Below are 17,059 nucleotides of genomic sequence, written 5' to 3' on the forward strand. Positions count from 1 at the left end.
AAATGGAAAAGGAAAATTCGAAAAAAAAAAAAAAAAAATGGATGATTCGAAGAAGATGAATATAAAACAAAAATGCGATGAAATCTCGATTAAAAATTGAGGTAAAAAAAAAAAAAAAAAATGATCAACTTCTTTTCTTTTGTTTGGAAATATTTTTTGTTCACCGGGAGAGATTCCTTACCTCTTCCGAAAGCTAAAATATGGGGGCACGATTAAAAAAATGCATTTCTTTTTCTTTTTTGTAATAGATTACACGTAATAAGCGTAACTCCGCGTTAATTCTATACGTAATACTTACATTTACACGTTATTAAAATCAATTATCCAATTAATAATTGATTTAAAAGCAACAAAAAAAAGTAACCGACACATAATTATTCTTCTTAGCGTTCATTTTCAAACAATAATATAGAATTAACCACGGAGTTGAGATATTTACCTACTACTCACTTACGATTAATGTTATATAACTAGCCTATTTTTTATACACGTAGTATATATAATTTATCCTTAAGAATAATAAATTGCACCTTATTGCTATATGATGATAAATGAAATGTTACACTTGGTTTATCTACAAAAATATCTCGACACTACCATATGTACGTACATAATGTGTATACGATGTAAATACATACACTACAGGCCAAAAATACAAGTCAGGCCGTATATAACAAATTTATATAAGTATATAATACAATATACATATATATGTAATAATTAAAATAAGTTTTAATCATCAACTCATGATCGTCATCATTTTACCATACCATATGAAAGAAATACGCTTTCTACTTATGTCGGTCATTCTATCTACAACAAATTAGAATATTGTAATATCGACAAGGAGAAAAAAAAAACAAGAAATTTTTAATTCTTTCATAGCTTACGAATAACGAAGTATCTTCAATCTTTTCAATTACAAAAATATCCAAGAACCAGACCAAAGAATTATTAAATATTATAGTTGCTGCAAGTTTTCGATTATACCGAAGTAAAATTAACAAGTTTCGGTAACATGTGCTCATAGCTAACGAACGTATATAAATTATAACGAGATAAGAAATTTGTCCGTGTATCAGAGTGAATCGCGATATAATATAACAAGTGCCAATCGTCAATTACAGAAGGAAAGAAATTGATGGAGAAAAAAAAAAAGAGAGGAACAAAAAATTGACATAGATAATGTAAACGAGGAATGTAACTCAAAGCAACTATTATATTTTTTGCAGAAGAATACGGGTAGTAGTAATAATAATAATAATAATAATAATAACAGTAATAGCAATAATATGCGTAGGTGTACGAAATATTGTACGATAACAGAGGCTGAGAGTAAAATTGTAGACAAACCAAAATAACTTTAATGTACGAAATTCATTTGAAACTATAAATTTCTCTGTTAATAATTGTTATTCAGCGTTATTGAAGTTAGTTGATACTTGGTAAAGCGTTGCACTGGCGTAACAAATAAAAAAAAAAAAAAAAAAAGGGTGAAATTTATAGTTTCATGTTTTAATTTGTTTCATTTTGTTTGCTTTTCTTTTTTCTTTTTTTTTTTTCTCTCTTTCCCTCACATAACAAGAAAGACTGTACGTCATGCGGCATGCGAGTTAAAGATTTTATCATGCTGGTGCAGTGCTGGCGTTGCGTGAAGAAGAGAAGAATAAACAAAAATGGTACGTGAAGAAAAATTACAAAAACAGAAAAACAGATAACGAAAAATGACAAGTGATATTGTGTATATACATACACATATACATATATATACATATATATATATGTGTGTACATAGACAACACGCCAATGGCGATGAAAAATGACGTTCTATTTTCTTTTTTTTTTTTTGCTGTGAGAAAAAAAAAACATACATATGTATAATTAGAAAACTTATAACAGAGGGGTGATAATATATATTAATAAATACGTGACAGACAGACGAAAGTGAGGTGAAATTTGAGCTGCGATAGATGTGTAAGGTGGTAAAATGATATGAGTCGGGTTTGTCATATTTTATAATAATAACAATAATAATGATACTTGAAAATTAAAATTTCTTAATTAAACTTAATAATATGTATATAAGTTTCGATAGTTATTTTACAACAATTGACTATATATATATATATACGATATATATTATAAAGAATTAAACAATGTCTATTGCATATTATGCTGTGTATTATGTATTGATATCAGCTGTCGTAGATGTAAATTATTTATTTGTTGTGTTTAATTTTTACCTGTTGCATAATTTAATTTAATTTTTTAATTTAATAATTACGCACGTATAAGGATTCCCTTTCATTTTATTCATACGTGTTTGTTAGACGAATATTTTCAACGAAGTGTTATAGATATATTTTCGCAGTATACAATAACGGTGAATCGTACATCGTAATATCGCAACGCGTTAAAATTTACCGGATTAATAAGACGTTGCAAAAAATTACGGATTAATGTTTATTTTGTAAATTCGTTTATCTTGTTATCGGTTGTATATATATATATATATTTTTTTTTTCTCGCTTTCGTTATTTATACAATATAATTGTTATCGTGTATATTATTAATTGAGCAAAAGAAGACAATTAGTAGTTGAAGATTTAAAACCCAACGAAGTTTAGCCAACGAAGATAATTAATTAATTTCCCATAGCACTTTTCGACAATTTACTTCAGAATTCTTAGCTATATCGTATTTGCATACTTTTGAATCACAAATACCATGTTTTTAATCCATTGTTTTTGTCTCTTTTCTCTTTTTGTTATCAACATTTCGGTGCTCGTGCATAAATTAATATAATTTTCGTATTATTACTGGTCACATATCAACGTAACCTTATACGTAATATACGTAGTATAACATGTATACTTTAAAAAAATAAACCTGACTCAAATACATACGTAATGCATGTATACATATCATACATATGTGCTTCCAATTTAGTACGATTTATGTACCTACACGCCGTTTACTAATATCTCGTCATAATTTTCATCTCTCTTTCTCACACGAGATATTTTATACATTATACTTTCCATCAAGATAAAATATTACAGACGCCGTATATATACACAAGATGTAATAAATAATGACATGTGTAAAGTGTAATTTGACGAGAAGATTTCGTACATTTTTCCAACTGTTTTACCCAAAAACGATGTTGAACTTACATTAATATATATATATACATATATAATATAGAGTGTATCAATCATCGTGATTAATAACAACAATTATAATAATAATAACAATAATAATAATAATAATAATAGTAATAGCGGTGATAACTGAATGAGCATTCGTATAATTAACATATCATGCCTGACTCCCCTTGATATTAGTAATTAACTAATATTTTTTTCGCGTTAAGCAGCGGGTACGTATAATTATTCACGTATTCATACATATATGCATATTAAATCGCAAGGATTCTATTCCTACATCTAGAGAGGATTCGAGAAAATATCATCATTCATACTTGTTGTCTCCACTACAAGTTACGTTTACATAATCTAGTACTAAGAATTAGATCACCCGTCATTTTTCTTTGTGTACTTGTTTGTTTCTGTGCTCTTTCCGGAAAACAATTGTTTTTCCTTGTCATCCTTCTTCGTTTCTATTTTCTTTTTTTTTTTTTTTTTTTTATCATACGAATTTTTTCTCATCAGGTTACATTATGACATATATCGAGGTTGAGAAAATAGGCAGTTTTCAGGTATATGTTAAACATTTTACTGTCAACGGAATAAATATCATATCGATAGGTAATTATTATATTATTATTATTCATTTATACTAGTGTTCTCTAAATTTTTGTTAAAATTTATATTTTTGCTATTACTTTCTTTATCCCTCTCTTTCACTCTCTGTGTTTCTCTGTACATTAACATGTTTAGACATTTTAAGGTTCAACAGTTTCTAAGGCCTAAACTTTAGGTACGTACAATATTAAATTTAATACATCGGCTGAATAATTTCTCTCTATAGTTTTTCCTTTTTCTTTTCGTTTTTCTTCCTTCACAATTTTATAACTATTCATTGTCAATCTTTTTTACAGACGTAATGATAGTTAATAATAATAGTAATAATCGTAATTATTACTATTATTAAACGCATAGTATTACAGCACTTGAGGTTCAGTGGAGAATTTGAGTTTACTGGTTCAATAAACAGAGAAAAAAAAGAAAACTGGATTAAACCGAAAATCTGTTTAACATGGCTCAGGATCTTACCTCAATCGCTATAGTATGTAATTGCAACTTTCACTTTTGACCCTTACAAATTGAAAGTGTATCCATTGTGTACATTATACCGATGTACGAATTGTTTAATATTTTTCATGGAAGAGAATTCTGGAAGTTTTTGACTACCTAATATATTTATATATATACCTATGTTACTAGGATTTTCTATTTAGCAAGCACATATTTTTTTGTACACAAGTAAGTTCAATAGTTTATCTTTATGCATATACATATATATGTATATATATGTGTGTGTGTGTGTTTTTGTATGATTTTTTAGAATTTTTCAATTTTGTCAATATTATTTTTCGTTTTTTTTTTTTTTTTCTTTTCTTTTCACTTATCGACACACGAGTCGTTTAAACAAGCTTGAACTGTACATAGAACACATTGAGTTTAATTCATACGATAGATTGAGGAGAGCGTGCAGTTTATTACTATGAATAATATAGAGAATTTGTCGACCGCAAATTTCTAAAAAATATACTCTCATAGTTATTACGAAAATAAAAGTATGAAAATCGATAAACGAGTAAATAAATTTTCATTTTTTTTGTTTTCTTCTAATATTTTGCTTTCTTGTACCGTTCCGTTAATTCCTGCAGTCTTCTAACATTGACAGCGAGTATCTATAATAATCCTAACATTTCAACAACCTTCGGAGATAACGTAAATATATAATATGCCTATTATAATTCATCTACGTATGTATTACTTATATACCTATATTTTCATCTACTCTTATTACTTTTTTTTTCCTTTTTTTTTTTTTTCTTCTTCTTCAATTTTGTAGAAATATAGATAATAGATTTCGGAGATGCGTCTTTTCGTATATTATAATATATGTATGTATAGTAACTCTGCAGTATTTATCGTCAACGGAATAACTTGGATAAATTTATCGAATCTATATGTATAGTTTATTTTCATTTACGCCTAATACGCTAAAAATATCAGCAGTGTGCAAATATCGAAGCGTAGAATTTCGCGTTGAGCGCAATTATTTTCAATTCTACTTATATACTCGCCAATTACATAACTTGGACGTCCGCTCAGCGTGCAAAAATAAGATTTGTAATTCCTTCTCTCTCTCTTTCTCTCGCTTTGTAGCACATTTCCAACCATATATTCGCAACGTCGCAATTTCTCGCCGTATAGAATGATAACAAAGTGCCTAATTAAGTGATTGATTGTAGAAAAAGAATCGACCACCGTTGCGTATTTCGTACCGTATATTACTGTTCCGAAGAAAAGTAAGCCGTCCTTTCATTCTTTTATTCATTAATAGTATTATTTAGTTAAACGATTCGCGAGAAGAGACGTCGTTAAGAATCTTGAACGTGAATTCAAGCATATCGTAGACGAGCATATAACACATTTCCCCGGCATCTTTTGTACACGCCGAGAAACATGTATATGTATATTTTCTCACGTTATCATAGTATTACATACATATACATATATATAATAATATACTAAAATTCTGAACACTGCGTTGCCATGAAATTATATATGTATATCCTCTCTCTACACATTGCATACTATATTATATATACTATTGTAAGCGCAACAGTGTGCATATAATATGCATACGTCAATTTGTACGATCTAAAGCTCGATTCGATCCTAATCCAACCTAAACTAGAAATTTCCTCGGTAAACGAGCGGGACAAGTAACAGGAAGAAGTACGGACAGGTGAGGATAAGAAGAGAGAGCGAGAGAGAAAGAAACAAAAATAAGAAAAAAAAAACAAAGAGATAAGTCTATCCAAAATGCAAAATTTATTATACGTATAAAACCTTTTTGACCTTTGATCTTGATTCCCTCCGTTTCCCGGGTCAAGCGAGTGTTCTTTAATTTCAAACGAATATACAATACCGAGAGGTTCTCTTGAAAGGACACTCTCGTAACGCGCGCGATTCAACTTGCTTAATTTTGATTGGCTGACACGAATTCTTCCAGCCTGAAGCAAACCTTCACCGACAAGAAGAGATTCCCTAGAATCGACCAGTTGACAAGTGACGGTCAACCATAAACTCTCCTCATATTAAGAATGGCAATGGCCGAGTCACGGCGTCCGCGGATGCTAGTAACATTTTTACGAAGTTGGCTACGCCTGTTAACTAGACGAGTAGCAATAATCGTCGAGCAAATCAATTGCAGAGAACTTCTCGGTACGAGCACGTTTATACCAAAACCTACAGGTTTTGATTACATCGCAAGAATACAAAAGTTCAAAGATACGCCGCGTTTATACCGAATTTAACATTAATCGTCACTGGAAATATTCTCTGAAGTTGTAAAGGGTGCGCAAAAAGTCTTGGTTATGAAGAAGTGCACTGCGAAAATGAATAGGCGAGTTCAAATTGTGTCCATCTTTGTTTTTTTTTTTTTTTTTTTTTTTTTATGAAAAACTAAAAAATGACGGGTTACCTTCCGAGATTACAGAAATGCGGTGTACATCAGAGGAGAGGTTCGTAGTATTTTAGTCGTCAACCAACACTCGGTAGAGTTTTAGGTCAAGAGGAGGAGGAGGAGGAGGATGGCTAGGGTGGTAAGTTGGGAAAGGTTGAAACGTTATCCTCGTAGATTGAGCGAGGGGATGGCGAGTCGGGAAATATGGGCGAAGATAAGTGTGCAGAAGCTAGGCTCGAGGAAAAACGTCAGGATGAAAGGTTTCGACAGGACACTGTAAGGTAGCACGCCACCCCGTTTTCGGATTGCTCCATGCCGTATCAAATTTCGGCCCAAATCGATCGTGCAGTACGCGTAGCGATTTAGCGTTATATGTGTAGGTATTATACGTTCTATAATATTTGGCGTTATTGCAGATAATCCGCGGTTAATAATTGACTGGGATCAAGGATGAACGAGTCGGACCGTTGGCATAAAAAGTTAGGGATGGAGAAAAAATCGTGTCAAAAATCTCCAGCAACATTTTTTTGTTTTTTACGACAATGACAGTGAACTTCGACGAAACGACATCTGTACCAGGTGATGTAGCTATGATTGTGAATAAATTCGAATATCACAAGCTTATCAACAATAAGATATCAATAATTTGAGAAGAAATAAGGTTATCATCTTATCGTTAGAAACTTCGAAAGGATTGAACTTTGGTGTTTTTGATTCGATCCTAATGTTTTTGGGATGTTTTCTTAACGATGGAAATCTCCAAGAATCGTCCGACGAGTCTTTTACTAACAGCGATCTCTCGAATGGATAAAACTAGATTCAGGCAAGTGCTGTACGACAGTTGTTCGTCTGGAACTGCACTTGCAAGATTTGTGGAATGTTTTTCAGGGACAATTTCTGACGGTCTTGTCAGCGAGAAGAATAACGATTTCGAAAACATTAGAATGGGATGAGGAACACCAGAGTTTGATCGCTTGGAATGTTCTATCATGGAACCTTCTCTCAAATCAATGACGTTTTCCGTCTTGGACTATCGAATTTGTCCCGAACCATTTCTGTAACACATCAGGGATGGTGATTCATTCCTGTTCACTAACATTGATGCAATCGGTAACATTACCGCAGATTATCAAAATGACATATTCTCTTCTCCTAACTTTCGACGCAGAGACGGTGAAGACACTTCATCCTTGAATGGCTCGACGGTCGTTGTGACGTGTTGCGGTACATTCGGTGTTGTATGTATAACGTACGGAGTTTCGGTAAGTGATCGGTTCGGTGCGAGTACGTAACATGGTGTGAAATTTTCCAAATAATTTCAATAATACATTTCATATCCCTATACTTATACACGCAACGTCCTACCATTGACAATTGAAGAGTAAGCGTTACCTGATGCGATCGGCGATGTCTCTTGTTCCGTGGAACGTTTAACAAGAACGCATCCCTGAACGCCTTTAAAATACGTAGGCAGGTATATTACGAGTAGGTACGATAATATCGGATACACATATTATTACAAGATGTTCTAAACGACGTCATTCTTTTCGATGCGGACGTTGTTGATGAAGAAACTTACTTGTCGTTTGAAGTTCATGTCGTGTTTGTTGAAGGTGTGAGCATGAAGCGCAAGGGCGCCGGCGGCAGCGGCGGCGGCGGATGACGATGAAGATGACTCGATTTGCTTGTGATGATGATGCTGATGCTGATGATGATGACTGAGGTGGTGAGACTGGTGCTTCTGGTTCTCCGATCCGTGATTGTAGCGCTCTGTGTACGGATTAGAAACGCCCGTGGTAACGCCGGCGGATATTCCAGCGAGACATGATCCAAGGCCAGCGGAATTTGCGAGGAAGGAGTTCGCCAGGCTCGAGGAATTGTTCGCGGATGGCTGCTGGCCGCCCTTGACGAGGGTCGAATGGTTGAAGCCGAAGGCGGCGGAGTTTACGGCGTTCGATCCCTGGAGGTTGACCTGGTGCAGGATTCCCGAGGGATGATGGGCCGAGGGCACAGCCGTCGCCCTTAGAAGCTGCTCCCTCAGCTTTCCCCCGCACTCCCTGATCCGCTGCAGCTCCGCCTCGAGCAGGCCGACCTCCTTCTCCAGGGTCTGAATCCGCGCGTCCTTCGTCTCGAGGATCGCCGTCAAGGTCGTGCTCCCCGGAACGCCTCCTGGAACCGCGACGCTTCCGCCGAGGGTTGTTACCCCCGATCCTGCGTTACCCGCTACCGGCGCTCCCGAAGACGCTGTGCTGGCATAGGCGAGTTCCAGCTGGGTCTGGAGGCTCTTCAGCGTCTCGTTCGTCGCTTTGAGCTCCTTAACAAGCAATACCAGAGTTAATCGAAGCCCGGTGGGTTCTGGGTTTTTTTTTTTTTTTTGTTGTTATCTTTTGGGTGTTTTGTTGGAGGGTGGGGGGGGTGACATTGATCTGTGGATAATCCTCAGCGAATGAGCCTTCTATGCGCCGGTAAGAAGCCGAGATAATCGAAATTTGGATAAGAAATGTCGTTCCAGAAGAGATCGTTGAGACGGAAGAAGGGAAGGAGTAGGTCAAAAAGTTGTTGAATCGTGGCCACGTAGTAGAGGGGTTGACAATGCAAGTGGTGTGAGGTATTTGGTTGGGACTTTAGCGATCGATTCTGGTTTCAATATAAACAGTAATTTTGAATTATTCTTGAGAGATGGAACGCAAGCAAAGGAATATAATTTTTCTCATATCAGAATTGTTGGTGACATCGAACGCCAATTTCTTAATCCTGAGATATAAGGTAAAAATGACTTATGTACCACTTGCATTCTTGAACCTTCAATTAAAGGTCAGGGCCTCACAAGATCGAATTTCCAAAGACACAAAAATCTATTTCACATGGTATTTTAAAATTTAACTAGTCGAGGTAAGGAAAAGTCCGAATGTAGAATGGTCGAATTTCAGTCGATTATGTCCCAGAGCCTGCTATAAATGCTTATAATATTCGTTATGACGATTCTACATTTTGTCATTCTGTACTTTGAACTTGTTTGTCTACATTTTGACGTTTTCCTACCTTCGTTTTGCTTCTGCCTTTTGAAATTCTACGAAGACATACAATATTTTCTATGCCTTGAGAATTCGATATTGTAACGCGGCTATTACTCGGCCATGATACACTTTTCGACTCCCACGTCACAGCAGACCCACCACGGCAAAGAGGGCCTCGTCCGGAAATCAAATAAAACGATTTCCGAAGTTGGCCAACTTTGGGGTCGAAGAGTGATTGTTTTTTGTTTTTTTTTTTTCTTTTATCACCAACAAACTTGGTTAGTCAAATATTTCCTTCGATTGTAAATAAATGGAAACGAAAAAAAAAGAAAGAACAGACAAATAATCGCAACAAGTTTCCAAGAATCCTTTGACACGATAACTTTGAACAGTGTAAAAGGAGAGAAAGAAAAAAATTGGACAAAAAAAAAACTAACAAAAAGCACAAATTTTCGAATCAAACAACATTTGTATCGAAAAAAAAAAAAATACCAAAATAATTGTATCGCGAAGCAGAAATAAATTTCGAAGGAATCGGTCTGTATGTCAGAAGTTAGTTCCGGATTCTTGGCGCAGAGAAGGCTTAATTTAGTTATTAGGAAAACGGAAGTTGGTTCGGTACAATGTATGGGTAGTGGAGGGGGGGGGGGGGGGGGGGGGGGCAACGCGCTTTGGTTGACGAAAGAAAAGCGACGCTCCGCCGGGCTTCCTGCACCTCTCTCTTTATCTCTTTTTTTCCCTCTTTCTCTCTCTCTCTCTCTCTCTTTCTCTCTTTCTCTCTCTCTCTCTGTCTGTCTTCCGGTTTCGTCAAAGATATTATTCTTTTCTCATGATTCATTTTCGTTCGTTTTTTTTTTTTTGTTTATATTTTTTTTTTTTTACTGTCATTTCGGTTTCTCAGGTTTGTCACGATACCGATCGATCGATCGATCGATCGATCCTTCGTTGGTCGCGTTCGTTAAAAAACACACCCGTTGATCCAAATTGCCTGATTGCGATAATACACATGCCGTATATTTGTATATCGTATAAGATTTAACGTATGTATATATACATATATATATATATGTACGTATACATATATACATATACATGTGTATATGTGTCACGTATAGTTTTTATCGACCTGGATTTACACGTCCAAATACAAAAAAAGAAACCTCTCCTCGAGATCGACAGGCGTACATGTCGGATATATACATATATGTAGTATATACATGTATATATACACACACGTGTATATACGCACAAAGTTACAGAATCCTTTTCGGCGCCGGGCGCCGCCGCAGTTCTTTCGCCACCGCGACGCACGGCTGACATTGTCCATCTCTGCGACGTTATTTTCCTTCATTTCGTTCGTTTTTTACTTGTTTTTTTTTTTTTTTTTTTTTTTTTTTCTTTGGTTCGGTCTTTTTTCTCACAACACGTTTAGTATTAATTATATTTAATTTTATCATACAAGTCGTTAATGCTTCATTGAAATTTTAATCCTTTCATAACAACTGTTGCTTTCATGTGATATTTGTATACAAGTAAACATTATATTTCATTTTTCACTCGACACGTGATTTTCGAACAAATCATTTTCTCTGTCAAACTTTTATAACTCGTCAAGTATTCTGTTTTTTGATACTTTTTGGCAGTAAAATTGGATAAAAAAAAAAAAAAAAAAAAAAAAACACACAAGTCTTACATCTCATCGTTCGGGTGATACACTCGGCACGCGTTTCGTTCTAGTATTATTATTATCATTATTATTAGTTTGAATCTTTTCTTTTTTTTTTTTTTTTTTTTATACCCCACTCAAGGAAATTTTCCTTTTTCATCAACCGTGAACGCGACGAGAACGCTGCAAGTTTGATCGTACAAACGCGAGTGTGAACCGAACGATAAGATTAAGTTTTTCTGATGGAGAAGAAAAAAAAATGAATAAATAAATAAATAAATAAAAATCAACATGAGCAATCGCCTTTTATATAATAAAATTTAACATTTATAAAATTATCTAATCATCTACGTAAATTCGTATTGTAAGTATGTATAATGATAAACGCCAAATGGACAAGATCTAACCATTTTATAATAATAATAACAACAACGAAATGTTCGCAAACTATAGCCACCGCCTTGTATTTCCTATACATATATTTAAACGTATACAGGATGCATAATGTTTTGGGTATATAAAATGTAATAATACATATGTACGCAATATAAACATCTAACAATCAACAATTTTCAATCAACTAAACAGAAAAAAAATCGTATATGTATGTATACATATAATAGGTACACAGAGCAACGATGCGTATAGTTGGTGAACATTCGCACAAAGCTGTATTTATACGTATATAATATATAATCGTTTCTATAGATTATATACCTTCTAGAAAGTCTTAATCGATTAATAGTATATATGTAGGTACAGGTATATATATATATGCATTATATGGTGAACGTACATAAATGTATATAGAGAGGATAATGTACATGATGTATATGTGTGTGTATATATACATATATATATATATATATGAGTGATGAGTATATATATGTATATATAGTATAGTAATAACGATAGCGAGAATAATAAATAACGGTGATAACACGTATGATCGGAATAAGAAGAAGGAGAAGAAAAAGAAGAAGAAGAAGATGATGAATAATAATAATAATAAGACAGTTATACTATAGAAGAGAAATGAATCACGGAAAATTGTCACGAAGTGATTTCAAGAATTCATGACTCTAAAAAACTTGATCATTGTCTAAATGATTTCATCAATAGTTCAATTAATCCTCTCGACGAAAATTGATCATCGGCGATATTTTGGAAATCATTTTGCGCAAAGATCTATATTTTATACATAATAAGAAAAATCGTGATAGTTTAAAATAATAATAATAATAATAACAACAACAGCAACAACAACAGCAATAACAGTTGACAATAATAATATAGTTATGAAAAATGGTTGACATTCAGTGATTGATTTATACATATATATGTGTGCGTGTGTGTGTGTGTACATGTGTTACATATACATAACGCTAAAGAACAGGGTGAAGTGCAAGGGTTGAACATTCCGTACATAAATTTATGTATTGCATGGATACATATATGTATATTTATATGTATATTCATATTTCATAATGATCAGAAATCAATTTATATATTATATATATGAAGTATATGTATATATATATATGTGTGTGTGAGAGTGTGAGTGTGTGTGCGTATATATATATATATATATATATATAGGGATTATTAATCATAGAAATTGTTTAAACACCACTGATTGTGAGACGATATATTATAATGTTATAGTATAGATGTATAATGCGTATCAAGTATAATTAAATTTACTCACTTGCCTCACGTGTTTATCGCTAACAAGTCGTATTTGATAATTCGTCAAGTGTATGCATGTACGTATCTGTACGTATAACGAGGTTATTTATTTTTTTTTTTTTTTATGTATACATGTACGTATAACTAGGGTATTAGAATACGCGAGACGGGATTTGCGGTAAATAAAATTACCAGCAGCGCGGTTGTCGAAACTTTTGTTAAAGATGAAAAAAAAAAGATAAATAAAAAAAGAAAAAAAAAAAAAAAAAAGCAAAGACGGAGAATAATTATTCCGGGGTTCAAAAAGCGCGGCGATATTTCCCTCGCCGAGGAATATTCGCAGCCCTTGATACGCGTAAATACGGGTTAATGAAAATAAGCGATAAGCGCGCGTTTATCAAGGCAGCAGGTACAACAAATTACGATTTTGTTAATATTTAAAAAAAGACAATGCGGATTGTTAATGATTAACGTGCGCTGACTCATTATTCGCGCATGCAAAAATCATCCCCGATCGATTATCGATGTTGTATGTATGTGTTTCAAAAATGGAATTTACGCAGTCTGTCCTTATATTTGTTTTAAATTCGCGCGACAATTTTGTCCATTATTCCGTAAACGAAAAACTTTCTCGACTGACAATTTGCCGACGGTTCTTGACAGCGGAAAAAAGAAACAAAAAAAAAAAACAAAACTCGGAAGAGACAAATTTTCAAAGTCAACGAACAACTTTGTAGATACCCTGGTGAAGAAAATGGCAATAATTAATTATGCTTCTGGAATTGACAGATGAAAAATTGGAGAAGAGTAAATATAAAAAAAAATGTCATTAAAATTGAATGAGTTTAATAAAAATTGCCAAATTTTCATTACCAAATTATTAAAAACTTGTGTCATTAAATCATAATATTTGCCTTGTTAGGTGTTGTAGGTGTAGGTAAACTATTGATTAGTTAATTATTGTGTAACTCTTGTTAATCGGGTTAAATATCTGTAAACGGCGAAACATCTGCGCTTCAAACGTATTAAAAATGCGATATAATCAACAAAGATGTGCAGAGTTATGCGAATATGTACAATTATTAAAATGTTTATATTGATTATGCACATGTCTGCACACTATCTAAACTATATATATTCCGGTACTCGGCAGAGAAGAACGCGGCGACGTCGAAAAATAATCGGTACGGTATTTGAAAATCAATGAACAAAGAATAAATTAACAAATAGGTACGTCATTCAAGTAACCGAACTGAACCGATAACTGAATTGAACTGAAAAACCGAAGAGGCAAATAATTTTTGCTTTTGTTGCGTGGTGTGGTAAAATTGATAAAAGAAGAAACGAAAAGAAAATATCAATCAATCGACAAATTAGTTGTGCGATTAATCGATCAGTCGTGAAATTCGTTTCATTGTTATTCCGATTGAACGGTTCATAGAAAGTGCGATCAAACGAACGTCCCGATGAATCGATTAATCGAAAAAAACAATCGATCGGAAATGCCGATTGATGAATTAATCGGTATTTGTGATTATTTGATCAGTTGACGGAACAATGATTCGAAATTTCGATTGATCGAGATAACGATTAATCGAAAAAACCATCAACTGGAAAAATTGATTGTTTAATTAATCGGTATTCTTGATTATTCGATCACTCCAAGAACCAATGCATTAAAATTCCGCTCAATCGATCAATCATATCGCATACATTTCCACATATATATATAAACAATCATCGATGGTCGCCGCGTTCCGTTTTCGGGTATTCTTTCTCTCTTTCTTCGAGCTTTCGATTTTTTTACAACGATTCACCGCGTATTCGTCAAGTTGCATGGTTTTTTTTTTTTGGTTTTTTTTTTCTAATACGTTTTTTCTTTCCAAATTCACACTATCGTTATTTTTCTCTTTAAATTATTTTTCTCGCTTTAATGTAAAGTGTACCTGGTCAGTCCTCCGTGGAAGGGACTGGGCTCGCAGTTCTCTGGGTGGCAATTTTTGGTTTTGTTGAGATGTCGGTGTGAGTGAAGAAAAGGCGGATGCGGGCGATATTCCTGCGAGGGTCGCTATCATCTTACCACCTACACATCCAAAGCAGCTCATTCCACGCATCCGAACACCGTAATCGTACATTTTTCCAATTTATCTTTTCTCTCTTTCTTTCTTTCTTTCTTTCTTTCTTTCTTTCTTTCTCATGTCAATTTTCAATCTATTCTCAACATTTATACACCGAGTGCGTATAAATGTTTAATACTTTTCGTACGATGTTTACGCGCGCGTGTGTGTGTGTGTGTGTGTGTGCGCGTGTATGTTTTTTCGATTTTATCTTTGTCCCTACATTTTCCTTTCCTTCGACGATACTTTTTCGATTAAATTTCCTGCTACGGATTATATATCACGGTTAGCGAAACGATAATTAAATAACAAAATATGTTTGTACGTACGATAAAAAAATAAAAAAAATAAAAATATATGAACAAAATTATACAAGTTTGTGTTGTTTTTTCACATGCACAGCCAGAAACACCGGAATATAATCTCCGGAAACATTTGCCAATTCCAATTGTGTCTTTCATTCTCAATTATTCCCACAGCGTAATTTTAAAACGCTACGTTCTTTTCTCTTCTTACTATAAATATTTGTACAATGTGCGTAAAACGTGCGCGAATAAAATGCAGTACGCACTTTCTTTTAGAATTTTCGTTTCCTTTTCAACGTCAAACATGTAAATCGCAACGAGAAAACGAAAAAATAAAAAAAAAAAAAAAAAAAAAAAAAAAAAACGACGGAGCGCTAGACAACTTGTGGTGGTGGTGTTTGTGGTAAATTTGGATAGACGAGACGAAACAGAGAAAAGATTGCACAGTAACAAATGTAGAAATAAAATAGTAATGGTAATAATAACGATAATAATAAGAATAATAATATTCCATCGCTTGTCACACAAAGTATAATTTTCGTATATCAATAACAATCATAATAACAACAATAATGATACGTGTGAGTATATATAGTTACGTAGATGGATCGGAGCATTTAAAAAATTCCCGGGGGGGGGGGGGGGGGGTAATAATACCACCTGTATAAACGTGTGTGCGCGTGTGTGTGTTTTCATTTCTCAAACACTCGTGTGCTGTTGGTTTATGCATAATATACATATAATGTAGGGTATACAGTGATAATAAGAACGTGTTATATTCAAAGGATAATCATTTCGGACATATATATATAAATATCCTCATCATGAGCGACCAATAAAGATCGTTCGTATAATGATTCGGATGCCACACAAAGCCACGTTGACTCCACCTAAAACCTAACAGGCTACCAGGCGCTCTATTATATGTATAGTACAAAAATGCAGGATTTAGTGAAATCGGGTACGAAGAGAAAACAATAGTAAATCTGAAAAACAAAAATCAATCCTAAGGGTACCTATAAAAATATATAAATATGAATCCAAAATAATTTACACGTATTATATATTCATATATTCATATGTATTTACAGCCACGAAGTAAGTGATTTGGAAAAAACGAAGAAAAAAAAAAAAAAACTTTTCATCGGACAGATATTTTTTCAATCTTTCCTTAGTTAATTTTTATTTCAGCGATTCTTTGGTCGTTATTGAAAAAAATTAGCAAAGAAGGAAAAAGGATAACGACACTTTTCAAATTTCTACCTTTTCCCGGCTTTCGTTTTGATTAAAATGATATTAACAATTCGTTAACATTCACCCCAGGGGGCGAGATACTGACTTCGTTATTTATGCAAATATATTCGAAGATCGATATTCAGATCTCAGAACCGACTTTATTAGACGCAGGGTCTGGAGTTTTGTTAAAAAAAAAAAAAAAAAAATAGAAAAGGTGAAAACTATTGGCTCGGTAAATTAACGTGGCCGTATCATCGAATTTTAGAAATGCGGAACGATAAAATTAAAGAGAAAAAAATCCAAACGATTTTCTTACGAATCAGTGAAATGAATTTATTTACTTAAAGTATAAACAAATGTTTA

General features: G+C 33.6%; 1 protein-coding gene across 7 annotated transcripts in view; it reads right to left on the reverse strand.

The window, feature by feature from the left end:
* Positions 1 to 17,059, reverse strand: part of LOC124176541 (trichohyalin) — a 68,330-nt gene that overhangs the window by 14,125 nt on the left and 37,146 nt on the right. For 2 of the 7 annotated variants that reach the window (XM_046557999.1, XM_046558431.1), the window contains exons 4-5: positions 14,985 to 15,121; positions 8,246 to 8,980 (exon numbers count right to left, since the gene is read on the reverse strand). The exons of 2 other annotated variants lie outside the window; for them this stretch is intronic. In XM_046557999.1, the coding sequence (XP_046413955.1) occupies positions 8,246 to 8,980; positions 14,985 to 15,121 (872 nt within the window). Of the gene's footprint in view, positions 1 to 181; positions 194 to 8,245; positions 8,981 to 14,984; positions 15,122 to 17,059 lie in introns of all 7 variants that reach the window. 3 more of the 7 variants (XM_046558088.1, XM_046558178.1, XM_046558258.1) reach the window with 3 other exon arrangements.

Source organism: Neodiprion fabricii, chromosome 1 (assembly GCF_021155785.1).
Source record: "Neodiprion fabricii isolate iyNeoFabr1 chromosome 1, iyNeoFabr1.1, whole genome shotgun sequence".
In the NCBI taxonomy this organism is placed as follows: Eukaryota; Metazoa; Arthropoda; class Insecta; order Hymenoptera; family Diprionidae; genus Neodiprion; species Neodiprion fabricii.